Below are 27,042 nucleotides of genomic sequence, written 5' to 3'. Positions count from 1 at the left end.
CATAGCAACTATCATCTGGGGTTTTATGGCATATATCTATGCCTATTGCTTTACTAGTCTCTAGGAGGCCAGGACCTGACTTGCTTCATTCCCTACTTCATTTCCATTCACTCTACATACAGTACCATGTCCTGTGGAGTATGCATTCCAAATACCTCTGTTGAAGGAACTAATAAATTGTCCAATGTGTGAATGACATTTGGAACTGTAATGAATGTAGATGGAAAATTCTGAGTGTCTAGGAGAAGAAAGGACGTGGAAGACTGGGAGGACTTCACTGAGGGGCAAACACACTAAGCCTTGAAATGCTGAATTGACCAAGGAGGAACACTGGGTGAGAGCACTGGTTTCAAACTAGATTTAAATTCTCAGCCTGCCACATACTAGCTCTGTAATGTTGAGTACCGTTTTCACATCTTCCAATGGGAACAGTAATGGTATCCATGTCCTAAGAGTATAGTAAGAACATAATGAAGTCACACATATAGAGTGCTTGGCATTGCGACTGACACATAAAGTGCTCAATGCATGCTAAAAATTATAATGCTCATTATCACTTAGGCAAGGGGAGCAAAATGAGCATCCCTGGCTATGGAGAAAAGAGTAAGGGGTCAAAATGAACAGAGATCAGTGCGCAGTGGGAATAAAGCAAGGAAGAAATTGTGTCTGGAGGAAGAAAGGTTTTGGGGAGTGGAAGAAGGTTTGGTTTGAGATATGCTCATGGTGTTAAGTTTGAAGACTTTGGGGGGGCATCAAGAAATAGATGTCATGAAACATCGTTCAGGAGTGACCTGATGGAAGTCATCAACCTTGAGGTGGAAGAAAAGGAATTTTGACAAGGAAGTCATGAAAATGAAGAGCATATGTTTTTCAGGGAAAGAACATTGATGGTTATTCTGTTGTTCTTCGTGGATGAGAGGGGAGGGTAGAGGGTTGCACAGGATTAAAAGCCACTAAGTTATTTCACTCAGGAGTTCACTGCGATAGGTGCAGTTCCAGGTTCCTTTCCCATCCCAAGCGTAGGCTGCTTTGCAGTGAGAGTTGAAGGTCATGCCTCTCCACACAGGAACATGGTGAAGGCAATTCTCTTTATGGTTTCCTTGAGGCAAAACTAATAATAATTCCTCCTGTTCTTCCCACAAATGTTAAGCAGAACTGTCATCATTTACACAAAGGAGCTGTGACTCATCGTAAGGTGGAAGAAAAGAACCAATAAAATATCCCAGAGAAACTCTCTCTGTTCTGACCTTATGTCTTTAGCAGTCTTTTATTCTCTTACAATTACAAGCTCTCAGGGTAGAAATCACATTTTATAAAACTGCACAGATGTATTATTTCCTTGTGTAGTAAAAGAATTTTTCTAAGGGCTTTGAGAACACCATAGAGTCAATAGGTTGTCCTTAATTGGTGTGCTTTACAACGTGATAAAGTTTTCTTTGGTAGAAATGATTTGAGAATTTCTTTTCATATATAGAGATGTGTAATGCTTGCCCATGAAAGTGTGATTAGTGTGCTCCTTTGCTCTTTTGTTTTTCCCTGACACCATCACTTTAAATTGACAGTGTTTACAAATTTGAGAATTGGACCGTGATTCAGCTCTGCAAGGTCAGTCTAGTTTATGACACATGCTGATTTCTCTTGGTATTAATGCATCGTCCGTGTCAGAAACCGATAGAAAACAAGTGTAGTTTGTTAAATGATTGCTGCTGTCATAGATTTATGAGGGAGATAAAATGAGTCGTCTAGTCCACTTAAAGAGGCCAGTTAAACAAAAGGGGTGTTATACTCTTCCTTTGACAAAATGTCTAATGCCCAGCTCTGATGCCGGCCTACTAAATTTTATTAAAGTGCATTTCTCCCTATAGTCACTAATGAGGTTTTTTCTAACCATGTTCTTTGTTTTACACACAAACTGGCCATGATATTTTCAGAGTTTTTGCTTGGGCTTCAACTTCTGTTCATAGCTGAATGTTGGAATACATCTGATATTTTAGCCTATATCTGACTCTTAAAAAAAAAAACTAGATAATTGTAATAATCAAGACCTATAGGTCCTACGTATTGGCCTACAATGTTGAGAACTACTGTTTTTGTTTTGTTTTGTTTTTGATTCATCTTGTTTTCCCTTGAGTCTTCAGCATAAGAGATAAGTGAAGAATCATTTCTCTCTGTTGACTAGCTGGAAAGGGAGTGAAGTTAGCCAGTCAGATTCTCATTATAAAATACTCAGAAGATGTTCTGGAAGAAGGTTGGTCTGTGCACTTTTTGTCTACTACCCTCTGTATTTCTATCTTTATGTAGAATCTGTAGGTGCTTAAAGATGACTCCAGGTGGAATGGTATGAACATTGACTCTCAATTTCAGGGGAGACACTGCAGAGAACCCCATACCCAAGTTCCAACGTGCTGTCCTGGAAGAGCATACCTCTCACTTAAAAATAAAAGCCAGGAGGGTGTATTATGCAATAAATAATGTGTTACATATGTAAATGGAGCTAGGAAAACAATATTGAGGGAGGTCTATAAGATTAATTATATAAGTATTCACTGTAACTTGATATACCTTATCTTGTCATATGTTACCCTGCATTGTTATGTGTGCTTTTGGTCCCCAAACTTTAGAAAAGTGTTTTCTTTCCTTTTTTACCCCAATTTTAGCTGTGCTGTGAGACAGTAACACAAGGGTTACTTGGCCACATCTGGTATCTGTTTTAAGGAACAGTGCCTTGTGGAGCCCATTTGTAACTGTGCTCCTATGCAGGGAGAGATCCCAGGTAGGCACTGGACTCCCAGGGAATAAGAGCAAGGCAGGAAGTTGAGCCCATTTTCCTGTGTGGAGACTCTCCTTTGATGGCTGCGCTTCGACTTTAGGATTTGATATTATAAAGGAACAAATGGCTTCCTTACAGGTTTTTGAAGCTGTGCATCAAGACTCCTTTTCTCATCTCTGGAACACCCTACACTTCTTTCACGTCTTCTCCTGTACAGGAAATGCATCTTCAGTTCTTAAATTTCTTATAACTGTAAGATTTCCAAATCATTTACTGTATTGGTTAGTTTCTTTAGGAAATTAGCCTGATAGCTGTGATTTTTTTTTTTAATACTGAGGAATGGAATCCAGAGGCACTCTCTAGCTGAGCTACATCCCTTGCCCTTTGTATTTTTTTTTTTTTTGAAACAGTTTGTAAGTGTTGAACTTAGGATCCTCCTACCTTAGCTCCAGTGCATTTGAGTTTCCAGGCTTGTAATGCCATGCCCAGCATGACACCTGTAATTTCTACATGGTTCATATAAGAAATTTCTGAATCACAATATATTTTGGCAGACAAGCCCAGACTGTAGGTACTTACTAGACCCTATTTATTGGACACTTCATCAAGGTTCAGAGGTGAGCTGGTAAAGTGATGTCTCTGTTCAGGCTACATTGGAACACTTTTTGTTTACACGTGTGCCCTGAGACCTCTGAGTGGTGACTCATGCTGCACCCTCTGCCCAATGTGTATTTTAATGTGTAGAAAGAGTTAGCACATTAATAAAAATATTTAGTAAACATCATCTGAGAATCTAAGAAATGGTAATGCCATCTCAGCTACTGTTTCTAAGTTAGAGATGTTGTTTTTTCTTTGAATTCATTTAATCTACTTTACAAATAACTTACCGAGGGTCCACCATATGTCAGAGGGTCTGTGTTACTTGACTCAGGAAATACAGAATGAATGTGACCCAGCTTTTGCCCTCAGTAAACTTGTAGACTCTTAAGGAGATTGCACATCTACCTGCCCAACGTAAATTCCCTAAGAGAGAACTGCATCTCATAGGGAGGAATAAGGAAGATATCTTAAAGTAAGAAAAAATTATATTAGGATAAGATTACAGACACAGATTGTGTTAATTGTAGTCTTCCCAGTGATAGGAAGTAGAGATGTGCTGTTTCTTGTCCTGCCTCAATGAGTGAGGTTTGTTGAATGCACCACAGGAAGTGGGAAGGACAGGAAACCAGTCTCAGCAGCCACCCAGGGAGGCCTCATGGAGAAACAGATAGTTCTCTGGTGGCGTGAGAGCCCCTCTGTCATCTCACCACAAGTCAATGCCTAATTCCTTCTCCAGTGATCTTCACTGTGGACACTCAGCTCCTCTCAATGGCAAAGGCAGCATGTATATGTGTCCCTATTGCACTTCTCAGGAGAGAAAAAAAATCTGTTTTGGCTAATCTACATTCAACAATGAGCACCTCTGCTGGGCAAAGCTCATGGCAGAGGCCTCTTAGGCAGTTTGCCAACGTGCCAACCAGAGGATACATGTTTTTTGGCCTTTCCTGATTCAATAAATTGTGTACAGGACAAAACCATGGATCACTTGGTATAGAAGAGTGTATTTCAGACTTCAGCATGCATATGAATCCTGAGGACCTTGTGGAAATGTGCACTCTTAATTCAGTGGTTGTGAGGTTTCAGGAATTCTCTGTTTCTAAGGAGCTCTTAAGCAATGCTGATGTTGCCTCTTCCCCTGCTTCTGTATGAATATGACTGTGCAGAAGGCAAGGCACTCCATGTGGCAGACTTGTGGTTGTGAGGTGGCATTTCATGAGGGGAATAAGTGTGAATAAAAGCGTGGAGGAAGGTGTCGTATTGAGGTCTGTATGTGTTTACATAAGGCCAATTTGGAATATAGTTAAGGTCAATAAGGCGTCTTTAGACCAAAAAGTCAGTATTTAAACAATTCAGATGTAGTTTCTAAATACCAATGTTGTTTAGGTTTGCAGTTACTCTTTTCATAATTTTAATCCAAAGCATGGTAAACAGCTGAGTATGAATTTTCCTTATTCATATTCACTTGAGAGCTTGCTGCATGACTCCTGTCAGTTTGTCACTAGTTCTGTTTTGTTGGTGAGAAGGGTGATAGGACATGCAGTAGGACTTATTTATCACAAGCAGTTGGGAGCCACCATGCCTGGTTTAGACACCAAGCATCAGATTCCTTCATTCTGGTACCTTGGGAGAATTGCACACTTCTCATTATCTTTGTTGGAGATCCAAAGACGTGAGTTCAACATTTGTTCACGAGGATCCTTGAACCATAATAATGTCTGATATTCATAGAATGAGTCCATTTCAAAGTTTTATTTCTACTCATTTCATAAATAAAATCTAAGACTGATTTAAAAACCAAAGAGGCCTTTTACACTTTTATTTAATGATACTAGAGCACAGCAATTTCAAATCATAGATTATATCTAATAGAAGAGAACTGAATTAAGTATTCAAGTCCTCCTGACATATTGGCAGGTACAGGAGGAAAAATGATGTCATTTTTTTCTTTGCATTTTATTCACTGTCTTCAGAAGGAAGGCTCCATTGATAGTGACATCTGTTCTTCAGTGTTCAATGGCATAAGGGAATAAACATAATATTTTATTTTCTGAAACACACCCATTTCAACTCATTCTTTTTTGAAAAATGACTTATTTTAATATTCATGGTCAAAAAAGGCAAAAACAGTTATTTTAAATAACTGAATCATGAGATCTTTTTTTTTCTATCCAAGGAAACTTCCAATTTTTATGAAAATCTTGAAAAGGATTTTCATAGTTCACCTTTCATTGGGATTCATGTAGAATTTTGAATTACTGAATAGTTTAACCACTTAACAATCTTTGACTACTATGTTTTAAGTTGTCAGTTATTAAAGAAGGAACACTGCTCAGTGTGAGCAAGTGTTTCTGCACAGTTAGAAAGTGCTGACTTTGGAGTCAGACAAATGTATATTTAAATCTCTTCTTAACACATACCTGCTATGTTACCTTCATACTTACTTTGTAGGATTATCTTGAAGATAAAAAAAATGTTGCATAATATTTCCGTTTAACAGAATTTTTTTTTAAAAAGACATGAAGATTTTTAATTTAATGACAAATTCTATTGTTTTATCCAAAGTTAAAAACAGAAGTACTTTTGCATTTTCACATTTGTGTAGGAAAGCATTATTTATTCTTGACGTAAGTGAAAACTTCAGTGCTTTGAGTTATAAACAGAAGAGCTGTGATTGTAATTGTCAGTTAATTTATGTAGTGGAATCTCCATTATCAAAACGTGGTGATCCAAAGAAGTAAGTGGTGATATTGTGCACAGTTTACCAAAAGAAATTCAAATTTGGTCTTCAAAACATTAGTACATTCACCTATGCTGCAGTGTCCTAATATGCAGGAGCCTAGAGAAGAAAAGTTATAAATGTCATTCAAAGTGATTCATTTTAATCACTTTAATTCATTCATTCAAAGTGATAATTCATTTTAATCAAATGAGGCTGGAGAAAGTCCATTATATATATATATATTATAAATACTCTGTGAGGGTGGCATACTCCACTGCTATTCAGGTAAAGGAAGACAGATAAAATGTTGACAGATAAAACATATCCATGTCAAGTGGAAGACAAATATTTTCAATGAACATGTACACAGATGCTCATATACACCTCCACATAGTGAAAATATGAAGACCTCTTTTTTTATTTATATATGACAGTGGAATGCATTACAATTCTTATTACTCATATATAGCACAATTTTTCATCTCTGGTTGTATACGTAGTATATGCACACCAATTTGTGTCTTCATACCTGTACTTTGGTAATAATGATCATCATATTCCACCATATTAATAATTCCATACCACCTCCTTTCCCCTCCAAACCCTCTGCCCTATTTGAAGTTTGTCTATTCCTCCCATGCTCCTGCTCCCTATCCCACTATTAATCAGCCTCCTTGTATCAGAGAAAACATTCAGCATTTGGTTTTGGGGGATTGGCTAACTTCACTTAGCATTATCTTCTCTAACTCCATCCATTTACCTGCAAATGCCATTATTTTTTCTCTTTTATTGCTGAGTAATATTCCATTGGTATATATGCTACAATTTTTTATCCATTCATCTGTTGAAGAGCATATAGTTTGGTTCCACAGTTTAGCTATTGTGAATTGTGCTGCTATAAACATTGATATGGCATGAAGACCTCTTTTTGATGGTTTCCTCAATACAAGACACAGGGTCACTATATTGACACATTTCTAGTTATTTTATTCTTTGCATTATTTTTATACCTAGCCTTCCTTATATTGGAAGCAAACCAAGGGTACCCATTATTTTGGATGCTGCTTCACAGAAGATGGTTAGTATAGCAGTGTATTGGTTAGTGTGTTTTTCATGTGATGAAGTATCTGTGGGGCTTTGATTTCATAAAGTGAAGCAAGTCATTGTTATGAAGAGCAATGAAAAACCTGGGAAATTGATGGAAGGGAAAAGAGAGTTAAAGGGAGCAGAAGTGTCTGGATCTGGGGCATTGAGAACCATCAGGTTTTACTCGGTGCTTCCATCTGGAGATGTTCATAAAGGCAATTTGATTTCTACAACTTCCCAAGTTTTGAATTCCAGTGTGGTCTATGAACAGCCACATCATCTTTGCTAAAGCAATTCATTCCTCTTTTAATAACAGAATATTCATGTCTTATTCCATCTCTGATCTTGTTGAAAAGGAGGCATTTTAAATTGTAACACTTTTGCTAACTTCCCAAGCACCTCCATTCTTGTTCTTTCAGTCTGTCTACTAGTACTTAATATTATTTTTCTCTGCACAGATCCAGTGCCCCACTTGCCAATTCATCTGGTGTTTCAAGTGCCACTCTTTTTGGCATGAAGGTGTTAACTGCAAGGAGTACAAAAAAGGAGACAAACTGTTGCATCACTGGGCCAGCGAGATCGAGCATGGGCAGAGGAATGCCCAGAAGTGTCCAAAGTGCAAGGTGAGATGACCATTTGGAAGAAAGGGAAGAAATGTGTACGTCTGAATGTAATTGAATAATATCCACGATATTGAAGTGAATCATATTTATGATTATCTGAACACAGGTATGGAGAAAGAGTATTTGCTGTTTTATTTTAGAAGAGAAATTATATCATGTCTTAAACTTAACATTTTATATATAAACAAGATATATTCTTATGAGTTATTATGTATTTGCATTACATTACAAAATTTAAGGAGACTACTTGAATTAATTTAAAGCATCAAAATCTTTATTTTTTAAAAATTAAGAAGGAAAAGTTAATTTGAAAATGATATAAACGTATCATTTCTAGCTTGCCACACTACTGTAATCCCTTCCCAATTAATTATTCAGGCTTTTAATCCTTACTGTCCTTTGCTTTTCTTGTCCTTTAGCCATTGCATATCACTTTAGGATTACTTTAAATTGATCATTTCATTTCTTTGTATATTTTTGAGATAGACACTAATACTCAAAATCAAGACTTATGGATTTTATGAATCCCACTTTAATTTCCCTCTTATAATCTTTCAAGTAACCAAGAGTTAATAGACATTTGAGCTGAAACCTGGATATTGAAAGTTAGCCATGCGAATAGCAAGGGAAGATCCTCCTAAAGAGAGATCACCAAGTAAATTTAGCCAAAACAATAAACAAACAAACAAAAACAAAACAAAACAAAGGTTCTTATAAGATAGGGATCTGTTGAAGTGTTTTTTTTTAACTTGCTTTAGAAAATTTTATGTGTGTATATATGTACACTCTACTATATGTGGTTTTTATTTGTTGCCAAATTTACTTTTGGTTATCATATCCAAATTGAGCTTAATTTTCTTTTAAGAGTAACTCTGCAATTCCTTCTTTCCTGGAGACTTAAAAGTGAAATTCAAATTATCAGAAATACTTAAAATCTTAATAATTGTGAATATAATTTGAAGTAGTAAAAGTATTTTATAAATCCTATTATTGAGAATAATACTAATATATGGATCTACTATTCCAAATTCACATACTGTTTTATAAATACTGTAAGTAAAATGTATAGCATGAAATGATAATGTTATTTTTGGCAATTGGAAGAAATTTTGAAATAGTTTAATTGAACCAGCTTTGTAAAAAGTGATGTATAGATATGTGTGAGCTAAAGCTTTGTCTGTTTTCCCTGTAGGAGGCAAATTTGTTCAGTTATTTATTTATTTATTTAGGTCTATTTCAGCTCAGTGTATCGATTGTTCAGTACCCTTATATTTTTCATCCCATTGAAAAACAATTTAAAAGGAGGATCTTTTTCTTTTTTCTTGCCTTTTATGTTTATTTGAAGCTACTGCTCAGTTTTAAACCACAGGCTAGTGGGAATTTGAGTGCTGTTAAGTCATTCTACTTAGCACTTTGCTCATAAGTATACTTTATATCTTCCTGGAAAACTGTGAAAAACAATTGCCAGTCAGCAGTTCTGGTTTATTCTCTGAATGAACAATACTGCAGCATTATGCCTTGAGGAAATTCTGATTGAAATGAAGTCATACATAAAAACATACGATTATGACTTTAATCCCTTGATCTAACATTAAATCGACCCTCGTGTGTAAAAGAAAAAGCAATGAAACAAGGAATTTTCTGAGCACACTAATAACCTCCCACAGTTTTGACAAATATAGATAATCAGCTAAAAGAAAGCCTGCATGCTGATTCCCTCTTGTAGAAATAGCTCCATGGTCTGGGCTTTAAGAAGAATTACCTTTTAAATAGAAGAAAGGAAAAGAGCCAGGGAATTCATTTACATGACTACATTGTAGCTGAGAACCTGTTTTCTGGTCAAATTCACATTTATGAAATTTATATTCATCTAAGTCACGATTTATGACGTGTTTTGAATGCAAACTTTTTTTTCTTTTAAGTGCAGCATAAAAGATTTTGTTTATTCTGATTTTTGTTGTTGGACCTTAAAATTATGTTCTCCCCATGAAACATTTCTAAATTTATGATAGAAATTGAGATAAAATTAATGAATTCATGTTTATTTTACTTGCTTAGGCTCTTTCCATAAATATATCTCTTAAAATTTATAAATATAAAAAAGGAAGATGGTAGGAGGGTTGGTAAAACAAAACTTTCATGTATTCTCTTCAGATGGACAAAACCAATGTTATTTATTTTCATATAAATGCTTTTTGGGGGCTGGGGATGTGGCTCAAGCGGTAGCGCGCTTGCCTAGCGTGCGTGCGGCCCAGGTTCGATCCTCAATACCACATACAAACAAAGATGTTGTGTCCGCTGAGAACTAAGAAAAAATAATAAATATTAAAAAAATTCTCTCTCTCTGTCCCCCTCTCTCTCTCACTCTCTCTTTAAAAATAAATAAATAAATAAATAAATGTTTTTAATATTAATAATTAAATATATGTAAAATTTTGTTGTGAGCAAAGTATATTTATATTTTTGTACCCTGCTATAGGTATATTATGTTTTAAATTCAAAATTGTAATGGATTTTTATTTTAAAATAATCATTTTAATTATAAAGGTTATAAAACATATACTGGAATTTGGGCAAAGAGGCAGAGTATTCAGTCCTGGACTTTAATCTACTCACTGTGTCAAATGGGGTTTTTGCCCCATTGGAATTACTTTTTGTAGTGTTTTATCTAAAATATGCCAATAATTTGATACATTAGTTTCTTCACTTAACAGCCCAAACAATTTTAAAGCCTTTTTCAAAACATTTCATTAACTGTGTAATATTTGTGTGAATATTTTACCTTTCTACACCACAGCTGGTTTAGGTTTGTGTCTGTATATAATGTGTTGATGATATTTATCTTGAATGTATCTTTTTTCCGTGTTTTGAACCTCTAAAACATGCATAAAGGTAGACTTATTGGTTAAATATCAGTGCTTTTAGTTTTGGGCATGTACTGCCAATTTGCTTTCTAAAAGGAATAAAACAATTTGTAATTCTATGAGAAAAATTTTGAGGATTTGTTTCTGTGTGAACACTTCTTTAATTCTTTAAATTTAATAGTTTTAAAATGCATTGTTCTCACATTTTCTTAATTACTTATGAACTGAATATAACAATTCTTTTAAAATACAATATGTTTTGAAGTTTATAATGCAACCTTTTTAAAGCTTTCTGTTCATATCCTTTGCCTATTTATGTGGCCTAGGTTGGGGCATAAATTTTATTATCAAATTATGTGAACTATTTATTTGAAAATGTTTTCTGGTGTATTTTATTTACATATTTTCCTTTTTTCTTTTTACTCAGATGATAGTGTTTTTTGTTTGTTTATTTCTTTTTTTTTACTTGATAGTCCTTATTTCTAGGTTAACCCTTATCTTTAGGCTTGCATATATATTTTTGAAATTTTTTCAAATTTTTCTTTTACCATATATACCTTTCTCTTACCTTTTGGACATACACATATTTTTTTATATATTTACAAATCTTTCATACATATTTTTCTTCTAAACTTAATCATTTATTATTCATATGTTTGATTATAAAGGTCTGTTTTCTTCCAGTCTTTAAGCCATTTGATTCCAAATATTTGAACTCTTTAATTGGCCCATAATTTATTTTCCTGATTATTATACATTGAGTACTGAAACTAGTTTTTCCATCTTGGAATGGTTATTAAATAATTCTCCCACCAACTGATTTGTAATTTCTTTCTAAGCACATTTTAAGTTTTGATACATAAGAGTCTCTTTTCTTAGCTACTTAATCTTACTGCTAATTTTTCATGAAATTTATGTATCCATACTGATGAATTTTAAATGATTATGCCTTTGTAAAATCTGCCCATTCGGCTGGGGGTTGTGACTCAGAGGTAGAGCTTTCACCTAGCAGGCATGAGGCACTGGGTTTGATCCTCCACAACACATAAAAATATAGATATTGTGTTCACCTATAACTACAAAATAATTATTTAAAAATTACCCATTCAAGCAGAGTTTGATTATCTAAAAATTCATTTAATTGGTACTCTCAATAGAGTAACTCTTTTCTCTCCTTTACTTCTCCCATAATGAGATTTTTACCTTTTTCTAAAGTGGAAAGACCAATTTAATACTTGGTATGGTATTATTAAGAAATTATTTGTGCTAAGAAGTCAAAATTAGTATTATAATTCATTTTTGAAAGATAATAAGTTTTAAAAGTTTTTTCTCACATTTATTAGAAAATTTTATGTTACTGTATTAAGATCAACTTTGGTTAGCATCTTTATTTGAATGTCATTGCCTTCTAATACAGAATTTTCTTCAGTCAGTTATGAAATACCATTTGTTATCTTACAAATGATTTTTTATAAGATTCTTACTCTACAGAAAACCTGTGCTAATATTGAGTTTCTTTTTTATTTAGTTATCAACAAAACTAAATCTAGTTTATGAAATTTAATGTTTAAAATAAATTTAAAGAAAATAAGGAAATTAAATTTTGTTGAAAATATTAAATATCTGTTCATTTTTACACACACAAAAAAATTCATTTTTAGACTATGTTTGATGAGATAGTACAATCTGAGTTAGATGTACACCTAAAAATAACAGTAATGTACAAGATAAAACTATAAATACCATGTTCATAGCTTTATACATACTTAAACTTTAGCTTTTAATTATTATTGGAGTTATTATTTATTAGTAATTTTTTATGTGTATACTGGACAGTGAATCCAGGGGTGCTTAACCACTGAGCCATATCCCCAAACCTTTTAATATTTTAAATTTTAAGACAGGGTCTTACCAAGTTGCTTTGGGTCTCGATTAATTCCTGAGGCTGGCTTTGAATTGCAATCCTCCTGCCTCAGCCTCTCAAGCCACTGGGAATTTGGGCATATGCCACCATGCTTGATTGAATTTTTTTTTTAATTGTGGAAAATTCAATATTTTTTAAAATCATGGTAAAAATCATGTTATATAACTTAGGCTTACTATTTTCAAATGCAAATATGATTTTTAAAAATTTGTATTTCATTTGAAAATTTTAAAAAATTCCTCAACTAAAGTGCACAGTCATTACAATTGTCTTTAAAAAATATATATGTTTTGGGTCCAGGAGATCTAACCCAGAGACACTTTACCACTGAGATACATCTCCATTCCTTTTTATTTTAAGACGGGATCTTACCAAACTGCTGAGGCTTGCCTCCAACTTGCTATTGTCCTGCCTCAACCTCCTGGGTCACTAGGATTACAGGTGTGTGTGTACCACCTGGCCCAGCCATTTGTAGTTCTTTAAATGATACAGTAATCTACCACTGACTAAACTAAAGGAAAGAAACAAAACAAGTATTTCATTGTTTCCTTTCCAGAAATGGCTGCCACATATAGTTTTATTGTTCAGCATACTTTCTAAGAGAAACTTTTAATGAATATTTATTATTAAATATGTCTCAGGTAGTAGCATATACCCATTGGATGTTTCTAAAGGCTTAATAGTATTGCTCAATATGATAACTATCATGAAAAATAAAAGCAGTTAGGAAACCTTCAAGAATGTGGGTAAGGAATCTTTAAGAATAGTTAATAAGGGCTGGGGCTGTAGCTCAGTGGCAGAGCACTTGCCTAGCACAGGTGAGGGCACTGGGTTCCATCCTCAGAACCATATAAAAATAAACAAATAAAATAAAGGCATTTTGTCCATACATAACTACAAAAGAAATATTTTTTTAAAAAAGAATGGTTAATAAGCCATCCATCTGACTCAAAAGGTTTACTATCAGCTAATTAGTATTTGTTATTCTCCAGTTAGCCAGATTTTGACATCTAGCATACCATGTTTTTCCCTATTGAAGTTTCAAATTGTTAAAACACCATTTTTCCAAAGGCCAGACTTCTGAAATCTCAGTATATATTTTTAACACATGAACTTTTAAAATGCAGGTAAAAAATTCAGGCCCTTTTACCTGATTATGTGAGGCAAGCAAAAGTGTAAAGCAAGCAGGAAGTTACGGTCAAGAAACATTAAATATACAAAGGAAGCATTATACAAAGCAAGAATTATCGCTTCAAAAATATTTCTGAAGCAAATATCTCAATATGTCAACATAATTAAATATGGGTGGTGAGTCCCTATGTAGCTGTTACATTGTTATCTATATATTTTTTAAATGTCTGAAACAGTTCAATATTAAAAATAAAATCTAATCAGGAAACAGGAGGTCCATAACATCACAGCTTTTCCAGAAATGTGGAGCTTACAGAAAGATAACTCTTTCGAGATTTGGCTGCTACACACACACACACACACACACACACACACACACACACACACACACACACACTTTTTTTCCATTCTTCCTTGGGTAAAGTTTAAGTGTTGCTTGGAATACTGAACTTACTAAACCAAGGTTAGGGTTAATGTTTCTCAGAACAGTTTGCTTTTTTATTGATTTGGGAAATTAAAAGGGAATTCATCAAATTCTCTTCTCCAAATTATCTTTTTTCTTAATGTCAGATTAAATAAATATTTATTTAAACATGTATATAATGTTTTAGAAATGTAGTCACAATTGACTAGATTACCTGGAGTTAACCACCTTGATTTTCCTCTTATAAATAATTTCACATCTCTATGTAAAACATTTAACAAGACATTGAGTAGAGATCATTAATTAAGAAATTATACTTTTTTGGTTGGGGACTGTGTACTGGGAATTCAGGGGAGCATTATCATGGAGCCACATCCCTAGCCCTTTTAATTTTTTTATTTTGACACTGGATCTCACTAAGTTGCTTAGGGCCTTACTAAATTGCTGAGGCTGGCTATGAACTCATGATCCTCCTGCTGTAGCTTCCTGTGTTGCTGGGATTATAGGTGTGTGCCACCACACCTTGCTAGGAAATTATACATTTTCTTAGGTTAGTATACAAGTAATGTGATTTATGAATTTAAATTAAGTTATTTATTTTATTCTAGGATCAACACGTTTCTGATTTCTAGGTGACAAGATATTCACTTTTCTGTTATTAAAAGAACATCCATGAGTGAGTTTAGCTCAGTGATAGAGGACTTAACTAGCATATGGGAGGTCTTGGGTTCAAGTGTCAGAACCATTAAAAAAGAAAGAAATGCCAAAATACTATTAGGGGTTGCCAAATTCTGATAAGCCATTTTTATTCCATGTTTACAAAATGTCCTTGTCCAGTGATCTTTTTTTATGGTATTAGCACAGCAATAACACTGTTTAATACCTACTGACATTTACTGTATGTCTGTCTCTATTACAGTTATTATAATTATATTTTCCTCATCAGATCCTCAGGTGTGATAGTAAGATGCTAATTCCAGTATGCTATCAAGATCTTAATCATTACTTGTCTTTTGATAAAATTTTGAGATATTACACAGTAAAAATAACAAGAGAGCCTTAATAGTGTGTATAGTAGTCTAATTTAATTCTCAAAAGAAAGTTGTAAGGATAAAATATTTACCACCATTCTAAGACATAGAGCCAGTTTCAGGTCGATTGAGTAACAACCAAAAAGAGGACTAAGGAAAATAAACTATGCTAATTCACAATTTATTGTGAATTTGCAATTAAGGGAAATTACTTGTAGAGATATTTCTCTTTAGATATTTAACCTCTTAAGTCCTATAATAGGATGCTTTGGGCAAGAATATATTGATTCAGAGGAAATGATTAATGTTCTTCTGTTCACATAAGATTAACACAAAAGCTATGACTTTGGTCATTTATATCTGAGCCATAGCTATGTAGCCTGTGGTTACTGGGGAAAAGGTTGGCATATCCATGTTTGCTCTTATATATATATCCTACAGTTCTTCAGTACTTTATTTACTACTGCAAAAGCATAGGGGCTGAGGGTAGCTTCCAACTAGTACCACTTAGGAAATAAAATAGTTTCCACTGGATCACTGATTTACCATTTTTAATTTTTCATATTGCATGAAATATCTTAGTTTGGAGCAGTGGTTATTACTGCTATTTTCCCGGTGTGCCGAAGGATGAACTGTAGACATGAGAATAGCCTGATTGTTTGACAGCAAAAACTTCCTGGACTTAGATTGTGTTGCCTCTAATGCCCTATTTTTAATGCCAAAAAAATTAATGCTTATTTACTATCCCAAGATTTAAATATATAATATGACCACCTGTTACATTTCCTTCAAAAGTCAGAAAATTCTCCTAGTTTGAATATAATATAGAAATAATTAATATATTATAATATAATATATATCATTGTGTAAATACTTAGGTAACATAAAACAAATAATGATGCAATCAGATTTATACATACCCATGCATTTAAGAAATCTTAAAGTGACATTCAAATTCTATTGATACCTGTCCTTTGGATTTAACATTTTAACATAAAGACAAAAAGAACATTTTTGTACATATATATACATATTTATATGTATTTATATTTATATGTGTATGTAGTTGAAGTACTGGAACTGTGTTTTGGGCTGATATATAAAATGGAGTTATGCTCTAAATGCAGTCAATCTTTCCTCATTTTATACAGTAATAGTGTGACAAAAACTTCATTGTATTTGCAAACTATATAAACATTCTTTTGTGTTTATATGTAAAATAAAGTTAGGTTTCTAAGTTCAGATATTTTTCAAAAGATTTTTACCAACACAAACATCTAATGCATTTAAAAATTTTACAGAAAGAGTCTGATTCTTTACTGTGCAGGACATCCATAATGCCAACACTAGCCACCTGTGTGAGTTAATTATCCCCTGACTAAAAAGAAAAAGAAAAATCTGAAACATCTCCAGGGAGTTGAGTGCCCTGTTGAGTCTGTTATAGTTGATGAGGGCTTCTGAGAAGGATGAAGTCCAGTGAACCATGTCCACAGGGGAACATTTGAGTTAAAAGCTACTTACTCATTTTCCCCTTGGAGTCTTATGGGGCTTTTTTTTTTTTTTTTTTTTTTTTTTTTTTGCTAGGGGATCTTAAGCTCTCTTAGATAATGCATTCATTTCATTTCAAGTTTTAAGAGTTGCCGTCTCTGTCTATAGAGCAAATTCAAACAATTCAAAATAGGGGCACTGGGGTGATTCATTGGTATAGCACATGTTTTGCATGTGCAAGGCCCTAGGTTCTGGCACCAAAAACCAAACACCAATAAAAAAAGGAATTCAAAACAATACAAATTTTGCTGGTGGCAGCAGTTGACATGTCGTAAAGTTTTAGGGAACTGTGGGAAAAGGTGTATATCCAAATACTATGCAGCATCTTCTCTGGGCTCTAATAGACTTCTCAAATGCAATAATAATCTTCTCCCCCAAATAGTTCTTCCCATAACTCCCCATCTTTCTAAATAACCATTTAATCTTCCAGCTGCTTGAGCCAAGAACTCTGTGTCATCCCAACTCTCTTTTATAACTCACTTCTAGTCAATCAATTATCTGATTGAAATTTATTCAGAGTTTGAACTCATACCAGGATTCCATCATCAACAGTCTGGGGCAAGACATCATCTTTCCCTTTCCAGGATTCTTACAATAGACTCCTAACTGTTTTCTCCCACTTTTCAATGTTCTTAACCCAGCACCCAAAATGAGGCTGTTTCACGTGAGACAGTTCACATCACCCCTCTGATCCCTCTGATTCAAACTTTGTGGTTCTCATCTTAAACAACGCAAATGCTAGTCCTATGACAACCATGTGACAGTTCACAGCCTGAACATGCTTCCACCCCATTACTCCTCTAGCTGCATGTACTTCCTTCTCTCTGCCACAGCCATGATGCCCTCCATGCATGCTTCAAAACATCTCAGGGTCTCTGCACTTGTTCTTCCCTCTGTCTAGACGTTCTTTCCCCCAGACATCTACATGGCTAGTTTGTTCACTTCACTGTCTTGGAGTAATATTCAGCTTCCCGATAAGGCCATATAATTTCAAACCTCCTCCCCTTCTTCAGTAGATAATATGGAGCTAAAATAAAGCACATGTCATGTTACTTATCTGTAGCCCTCTATTTCTTACTGTTCTTTAAGGTAATGGATGTATTTTCAGCCATGAGAGTAAGAATTTTTTTTAATTAATTTTGTTCTCTTGAGAGATACTAAAGATACTTCTAGTGTTTATAGCACGTGTTGGGCACTCTATAGCACTAAATAGAGAATTATTGAATAAATGAATTTCATTTTTCATTCTTCTTTATATGGACTTCGAATATGGGTCCTTTATATGCTTTGAAAGATGTGTTCCTTTTTCTCATGGATTCACAGAAGGGAGAGATTGTTGTTAGACTGACAAAGATTAAACACTATTGTATTTCAGTAGGGCTTTGCATAGGATAAGGATGATGACTTTGATTTTGCCTATTTAGCCTGGGAATGCCTACAAAGCATACAGATGTGTGTGACTAGCACACAGTTGCTGTTTGAGTCTGAAGCTTAGGAGCTAGGTCTATAGTGGAGATAAAGAAAAAAGATCCTGTGGAGGGGAGTCAAAGCCAGGTGAATGTGGAAGCAATCACCCAAGGAGATTGTGCAACATGATGCGTGTGGATGGGAATAAGGGATAGGTAAAGGGCTAGCAACCTGGGGGAGATCAGAAGAGAACCTGGAAAAACAATGTCACTAAAGCACAAGTCCATCAGAGGTCTGGAAAGGATGGTGATTGACTGATTAAATAATACTGGAAGCTGTAGTACAATAAAAATTACAAGTGTTTTCATTGAATTTTGGAGTTGGGAGATCCTAGATAATGCTTATTTATTATTTTAATAAATAGTAATTGAGAATATGCTGTATATTGGGACCAATGCAAGGCCCTTTATTAAGGAGTGAAAAAGATATGCATGATCTGGGCCCTTAGAGATTTTCTTCCACCCATTGATTAAGTGGAATCTCTATGAAAATAAAAAAACTATATTCCACTTTTATTTTTTAGATTCTATATGATCATTTTATTAAACTAAATGTAAACAACTTGAGGGAGACTGGTACTATTTTATATATGTTCATATGTGTAATGGTTAATTTCTTATTACTGGTTTTTGGTCTGTGGGATGAAGAATATCATAGGCACAAAAATAAACAGTTGTGTCTTTTTATATCTACTACAATATGAACTTAATATCAGACTCTTACTGAAAAAATTTCTGGCATATTCTGAACATTTCATCTCATGACTTTAAGTGTACAGAGGTATCAGCAACATTTGGGTCATAAGTATTCAGTTCTTTAAGTAGCCATCCTTATCCTGATGGAGTGAAGAAAATGTGTGTGTAATAACAAATCAAGTAGCATTTGGGATGGCTGGGGGTGCAACTCAGTGGCACAGTACTTGCCTGATGTGAGCAAGGCCCTGGTTTCAATGCCCAGTAGCGAGCACACACACATACACACATACACATAACATCCATGGCTTGTGAATACTCAGTTTAAGCTAATGAATTAGAAATGCCTAGTCTATTTCCATCTTTTAAGTAAAAACAGAATTTTGATGCTGAATTGTAGTCACTTGGGTAATTAGTTTATTTTTTAGTGAGCTAAGCTGATGAATGTTTTTTGTTTTGGGGAAAAAATGAACCATATGTGAATATAATTTTAATCTATTTTAAAGCTTTATGTTTCAAAAACAAAGATGGCATTGTTACAAGCATGCCACTCAAAGACATACCCAAGGAACTCATTTAGCATGTGAAATTTATTTCCCACTAAGTGTCAGAAGTTCAAAATTGCAATTTGCTTAACAAATGTAAAAAGTTGTGTGTTCTGTTGTATGCTAACTGATGTCATATCTGTTCATTTCTCTATTGGTATCAAATAATAAAATATTTATATATAATCAAGATATATTCAATCCACAATAGTACTAAAGAAAGCACTGTGTACTTCAGAGTTGGTAAATCATGATACCATTTTCCACAATTAAATCCCTGCCTTTATGTGTGTAAAATATTCAAATTAACCTATAGAACCATATATTCCTACAGTGTACAAAATTACTGAACATCCTTATGAGACCTTACTTTTTCAATTCCTGTGTGGTAGGATCAATAATATTTTAGTTTCATGCTATGTTCAGAATATTATAATATAATAACAATATTAGTACTAAGGAAAAACCTTAAAAGAGAGAATAAAAATAGCAGTTTGGGTATTTAAATGGAATAATAAATAGGCCACATAAAGATTTTAGAACTCAGTGAAGCAATATTATAAACCGATATAAAATGACAGAACTGCATGTAAAATTTTGAGGCATATATACTATAAGTGACAAGTTTAACTTATAAGAACAAGTTGTCCATCAGAAAAAGTTTTGATGCCATTTTGAAGGAAGAGCGTGGATCCAGAGAGCAGCAAAAACTAGCAGAAAATCTTAGAAAAGCAGACGTATTTGTCTCATAACCTCTACTGTGAAGATTACACTGTTGATTAGCAAAGAATATTTTGACCCTCTGGTTTTACCTTTAACTTCACAATAAAAGGTTGCATAGCATAAGAAATTTGAAATTTTTCTCCACTCACTAGGATTGTTATTTCAGCAAATCACTTTTATGAGTACCCATTAAGAATAAGAATGTCAATCTCATGGTGCAGTTTAAAGAGCTAATCTTTGTATGTAGGATGCTTGGCACAAAATAAACTCTAGATATCAGTCCTCTTCCCTTTATAGGCTCCATACAACACTGCTGTCTGATGAGGAAATCTGTTAAGTTGTATCATTTCCATTTTAAGATCAAATGCAAAATATAATCAAAAAGTTGAGTGTAAGATGTTTGAGGTGCATAGCAATTGTCTTCAGATGTGTTTCTTAGTGCCCTGATGGTTTAAAGAATCACGAAAGGTTGAAGGGTGGGTCCAGTAGAACTTTGGCCTAGGTTATACCTTCATGCCATCTACTGTGCTGAATTGATATGGACACACAATCACTAATAAACAGGCACAACCAGGAAAGTGCTGTTTTACTAGGAAGCTAAAAAGCTTGGGCTCTGGAGACCCTTACCTACACAGCCCCCATTTTTGGCCTTGTATCAAATTTTTGTTTGTAATTGCACTCTTTTCTTTAAAGAGGGTCCCTGAAATTAAATAACCTCAGGCCCCATAAAACCTGTATTCACTACAGCAGCACTGTCATATAAAATTTTTTTAAAATCAGTATGACTATAAAGGAATAGGGTGGCCAATAGCAAGAAATGTAGTTTTTGTTGCCAAAATAATCATTTGTTTGTAATCCTTGAGCGCAAATGTTCATTTCCTCTTGACCACAAACACCTTGCCTATCTGCAGGTACTCTAGTCCAGTGTCAGTCCAAGAAAGGGAGAGAGACCACCTGGCAAGGAAGAGGTCTGTAGTTATATTACCTAATTATTTGATTTCTCATATGTTTAGGTGGATAAAGGTAGATGAGAACCCTTTATAATGATCTGACTTGGGTGTGCCAAACAATGGGTTCATGAGAGGAACATCATTAAAACTGAGACTCAGGGGAAGTAAGTGACTTCATTTTAAGTAGCTAGATGAGCTAGTACTGACCCACAGGCCACTGGAAGTCAAATCCCAGGTTCTTTCCGCTTTCCTGTGGGGCTGAGAATTACCTGCCCAGAGTCACTGGAGAGAGCGGGCAGTTAACCTACAATTCACAAAACAATTCTGGATACCTGAGGTCCTGCTGGCCACTCCGCTGACTTTTCTTTTGTGGTTCATTCATTTATCCATGTGTCCAGTGCTTGCCTGTAATAGGCTGCCCTCTACTTACCTATTCTTCAAAATTCTCAGATTCACCTAGAAACTCATTGGTAGGTAGATTAGGATATGATAGATAAATTCACATGTGTGTGTATTTTTCTGATGAAAATTTTATCATTGATATCCATTGTTATTTTAGTCTCATGAGTCCTTTTAAAATTCCTTTAAATTGCAGTTTAATCACAAAACAAATGTGGCATGTGATTGGAGATAACAACTTCCAAAATTTTTATGCTCACACCTATAAAATAAGTTACGTTTTGAAATGAGCAATCATTTTCATCTCTTAGCTTTTTCTTTTCAGAGATCTCTTTTACCTGGATGATTTTATCCCGTCTCTAACATCACTGACCAGCTTTTTAAAAATGTGATTCTAACCCCATTTCTGCTAGTTCAGAGAACTGCAGTGTGCATTAGGGGAAGGAGAGCATAATTTCAGATTAAATGTGTCATGTTGTAGATTGGGATTTAAGCTTTACTGACAGGAGTCAGATAACTCCTGGAGGTTTTGACTCTGGTATGAAGGGTGAAGTTCCCAACTGCATTAAAACATTCACTGACAAACAAATCCCAAAACAACATCATGGATAGAAGCTGATAGTAGTAAAAATGGTAATGGGAACAATTGCAATGAAATTTCTAAGCAAATGACTTTTGTGTGTGGTATATTTCATTTTATATAATGGAATGAGAACCCAGTGCCACCACTGCAAATATATATTAATGAGTTAAGATGGCCCTTGAATGTAGTAAGTGCCTACTCTATGGTGAAACTGTATTTTTAGGTGATCCCATTTTATTCACGAGAGTTAGGCAGTATAATGAAAGTATGTGTCTTTTGATGAAATAATATTGTTGTATATTTAGAGTTTCTTTCATGATGTTTCTCCTAACAGGAAAAGTGGGTAACATTGGAATAAAAGATGGCTCCAGGATCCATGGATACAGGATCCACGAGGACTCAGAGTCCAGTTATACCTAAAAAGATCAATATCTTGATTATAACATGATCTTAAGCACCGAGGAGTGCTTAAAACAGTGACTACACATTGAGTATATGGACTGTCCAAAAATAATGTCCTTGTTACATTATGGGTGAAGCTGTGGCTACACGAAGCTTGACTGCAACAGTAGGAGAAGGTTTGAATTGCATAGAAGGCATTTCACAGTCCTATGAACAACATATTTACAAATAATATTAGGTAGCGAAAGGGTATTGCATACACATGTGTATTTGTTACAATTTCTTTGAGCAAAGAGAAATTTCTGCTCCTTGATATTTATTCACAGAAATTTTTACGTAATCGTTTCTTTTAAGGAAAACTCTCCTGTCTTATTCCCCCTGAGTCACCTTATTCTTGCTGGTCATAGCATAAAATAAAAGATAAAAATACTTTCACAGCATTTTAAATTTTCTCTTGCCCATTGAGTTAGATGTGTGCCTGGAAAGACGAATGAATCTTCTATGGGCAGTGTATGTTTATAGGTTGATCAAAATAAGCCAACAACTTGAGTACCTGAAAAATTATTGAAGTTTCCATACACAAAAGTACTTAGTAACAAATTAAACTTGCAGAGTGTTATTATAAGTAAATTGGATGCCTAAGGGATGCCATGTGACACTTCCAATTTGGTAAAAGCTGTGTTGTTCCAATAAAGGTTGCTAGATTTTACTTTCTAAAAACTTTAAAAATCTTTTCTTCTCTTTGCCTCTTTCTCCAATACAGATCCACATCCAGAGAACTGAAGGATGTGACCACATGACATGTTCACAGTGTAACACTAATTTTTGTTATCGATGTGGGGAGAGATACCGCCAACTCTCCTTATTACCTTCCAAAAATACATTTAAATTCCCATCCTAGTGTGAAGAACAACACAAAATTGTGTATAACTTATTGATATCAAGTTACTTTTATCCAGTTACAAAACATTAAAATGACATAAATACCAACCAAATTGGTTATTTCTATATAAATATGAAGGAGACTATTGCTACAGACAATTCTAATTTGGATAACACCAACTTGGTAAAATGCTCTTCTGAGCTTTACATTTTAAAAGGCATATATTCTTGAAGAACATGAATACATTTAATATGCAGAGAAGCCAGTTATGGCTAGGGTCACAATTACACATGTCTTTTACATTAAAACTCAGACAAGACTCAAACAGTTCTCAGAAATACTCATAAAAGTTGTTTATTTAACTTGTTATAAATTAGTAATTTAAAAGACTTTGAAATAGGTACAATCCCTAATCCTTTCAAGATTTAGTTTCCCTAAGTAAAAAAAAAAAAAAACCTAACAGACACCAGAAATTATCTTGATTGATAAGAGCAGATCAATGTTTTAAGGAGTCCTTGTTATTTCTAATCATTGAGGATTAACATATTAAAGGTTAACCTTAGGGAAAAAAAACTTAAATGACTTTGACTGCTTTACTTATAGCCACCTTAATCATATACAAAAACTTTTTGAGATTTATCTTCCACAAACCTTGTGCAACTTAGACATTCTTTTTTAAAAAATGTATTTTTTTTAGTTGTAGATGCACAACTAAAAGCTTGTCTAATGTATAAAATACTTTCTCATCCAGAAAGATTTTTCTTCTAACTTTCCATACTAAAATGTATTTTCCTACCTATAACTTTCTTATCTCTCTCTTTTATCAATTGCTGACTCTTTCTTAAATTTACATTCTGAAATAATCCTTATAAAATTTCTGAATTTAGACAAGTTAGTTTTTAATAAGCTTTTTACAGCACTTTAATTGAAACACAGCTGAAACTTTTTGTACTCTTTGCATATAGAATCACACCTGTTAGAATTTTAACTCACTAAGCTTGTTTTTAGGTTAAGATCTAGAAACAAGCAATTTTAAATCTTTTAAAAATATATGAAAATACATTTAATAGACCCAAATATATATTACCTTATGGAATTCAAGAAGCCAAGTTATTGAATTTATACTTAGTTGATGTTTTAGTATCTTAACTTTGCAAATTAATCAGATATCTTTTCTCACCAACACATATTTGAAGATTAATCTCATTTATGTTAAAACTAATTTACCCATTTCTAACTTAGATTATTCATGAAAACCAAGGTGTCAGACAAGTTTAGTTAACACTTTAAGTCAGTTATTCCTGCCAAAGAAAAATCCTTAAAAGCAATGGACATTGCACTTTAAATATTTTATAGAAATCAGTGCTGTCTTGATTGGTTGGTTATCTAGAAAACTTGGGAGTAGTCTTAAAGAAACCTTTCCTCAAATCTATTTAACCAATTTAAGTCACATGAACTGAAGGGCATTTGGATCCATTCCTTTTTTAAAAAATTATGAATATGCATTTATTTATATGCTAATTTTGGTTCCATGTACATAATATAGACACAGCACATATGTAGATACAACATATAATATACAAGTGTGCACAGATAATACACAAAACAGTAAACAAGGATTTTATAGCTTTTTACAAAGTATTGAATCCCCAGAGGTAGAAGCCAAAAATGCTATCACATTTAAGCTTTTAGAAATTAAAATAGACCCTGAATGACTCAGACATGGGAAGGCCTGTGCTTTCCATGTTCTTTCCCTGTCCCCAGGTCTAGAATTTTTCCTGGAGATTTCTTGTACACCCCAAACTTCCTGCATGCTCATTGAATCCAAGTTAAACAACAGTGTTTCATCATTTTTGGTTTCTTTTTCCCTTTCATCATAGGATATTATTCCAATATTTTATCAAAAGGCCCAGAGGGATATCTAGGGTTATTCCTGTGTCTTGTTCTCCTGCCAGAATTCTCTTTCTCTAGAGTTTTTATTTGGAGGCTCAACCTCTCTACTGGAGATTTCTTGCACTCTACCCATCCTGTTCTCCTGGGTATGATCTCATGTTTGAGAACAGAGGTTCAACCCTGCTCCCCTTTTGGAGGTTTCTTGTACTCATGTCTCGGTCACACTCACACAATCTTTAGATTGTCCTGACTGCCAAGGAAATACTTCTTTCCTGAGAATAGATTTTCCTTCCTTTGTCCATGCATGGAGTTACCTGGTCACCAAGGTCCTTGCTTGGCCCTTTCCTTGCATTACTGATCCACTTTCAACTTGTGGTCTGTTATTGGCCTCAGAGATTGCAATTTCTTTCCCCCCTCTGAAGTGGCCATGGCAGTGGGCTGCTTCTCCTTTGAGGAGGGAGTCCTCATAACCCCTACACAATGTATGGAGCCCCAGGTTGTGAAAAAAATTGTTAGGAATAACAGGGTCCCTCAAGGAATCAAACACGTTCTCATAAGTAGCTCAGCAAGGCAAACTTTACTTCTACAGAAGGGTGTGCTACTGAACAAAGTCTAGAAAGCAATACCCAGACTTTTCTTTATAGATAATTCCTAGGCTGAATGGCCTTGACCCTCCATATCTATTATGTTGTAACAGTTTTGAAACTCATCTTTCCTTCCCGAGATTTATTTTTTTATTATCTCAATGTCATTCCCTGATGAGCGATTCATTGTTTTGTCAGGTCTAGTTATTGGATTATTAGTTCTTTAATGATGTAACTTTGGTTTTCAGGTTATTTTCATAGCTGTGTAGTGTCTCTTGTGGTCTCATTCTGTTGATTTTAATTTTGCCTTCATACTCTTGATTATTGATTTCATGATATTTTTTAAAAGACATATGTTTTTTTAATTGTAATTGCACATAATACCTTTATTTTTATTTATTTATTTTTATGTAGTGCTGAGGATTGAACCCAGTGCCTTACCTGTGCTTACCACAGAGCCACAACTCTGGCCTTGATTTCATGATTTGATTAAGTTCCTTTAAAGTCCAAATTGGTAGCAGGAAATTTTCATCTAAAATGGGTACAAGGCTATCAGCATGCTGGGTTCCTTCTGCTGTGGTACATTTTTATAATTGTACATATATATAATATATAATTGTGTATATATATATATATATATATATATATATAATTTTCATGTTACTTGGGCAGCTCTCTTCACCTTTTTCTATGATTGAATGGGACTAAATTCTCCTTGACTCCCTTTTCTCTGTAATTGAGATATGTTTTCTCTGTATCTGCAGTTTGGAGGGGCTGGGCTTCTGAAGTGTTTTTTTTTTTAAGAGAGAGAGAGAGAGAATTTTTTAATATTTATTTTTTTTTCAGTTTTCGGTGGACACAACATCTTTATTCTATTTTATGTGGTGCTGAGGATGGAACCCAGCGCCCTGTGCATGCCATGCGAGTGCGCTACCGCTTGAGCCACATCCCCAGCCCACTGAAGTTTTATTCACTTCTCAATTTCCCCAAGAGCACAAGGCAGGAGCTGGGGGGGGAGAGGAGAATCTCCAGGAGCTATAGGCAAGTTCTGCTTGCAGGACCTGGGCTCCGGGCTGTCCTCTGGGATTTGGTGAAGTGCCCTGTTTTGTGTTTGCACCTTCTGGTTATGGTGTGACCATTTCATAGGGATGATGCTACTCACAGGCACCAGATCATCTTTGAAATTCAGCATGGGACTTTG

General features: G+C 34.4%; 1 protein-coding gene across 10 annotated transcripts in view; it reads left to right on the top strand.

Moving 5' to 3' along the window:
* The window catches only part of LOC144372321 (E3 ubiquitin-protein ligase RNF217-like), a 196,411-nt gene that overhangs the window by 86,707 nt on the left and 82,662 nt on the right, over positions 1 to 27,042 (top strand). For 8 of the 10 annotated variants that reach the window (XR_013432335.1, XR_013432334.1, XR_013432336.1 and 5 more), the window contains exon 3: positions 7,634 to 7,798. Coding sequence is in view for 6 of the 10 variants with exons in the window: in XM_078035703.1 (XP_077891829.1) it covers positions 7,634 to 7,798 (165 nt within the window). In the remaining 4 variants the exon portion in view is untranslated. Of the gene's footprint in view, positions 1 to 7,633; positions 7,799 to 23,244; positions 23,398 to 27,042 lie in introns of those variants that run through there. The other 2 variants (XM_078035701.1, XM_078035700.1) reach the window with 1 other exon arrangement.

This window comes from Ictidomys tridecemlineatus (assembly GCF_052094955.1).
Source record: "Ictidomys tridecemlineatus isolate mIctTri1 chromosome 12 unlocalized genomic scaffold, mIctTri1.hap1 SUPER_12_unloc_4, whole genome shotgun sequence".
Lineage (NCBI taxonomy): Eukaryota > Metazoa > Chordata > Mammalia > Rodentia > Sciuridae > Ictidomys > Ictidomys tridecemlineatus.
The sequence above is the reverse complement of the archived record's forward strand: the minus strand, read 5'-3'. Positions and strand labels throughout refer to the sequence as shown.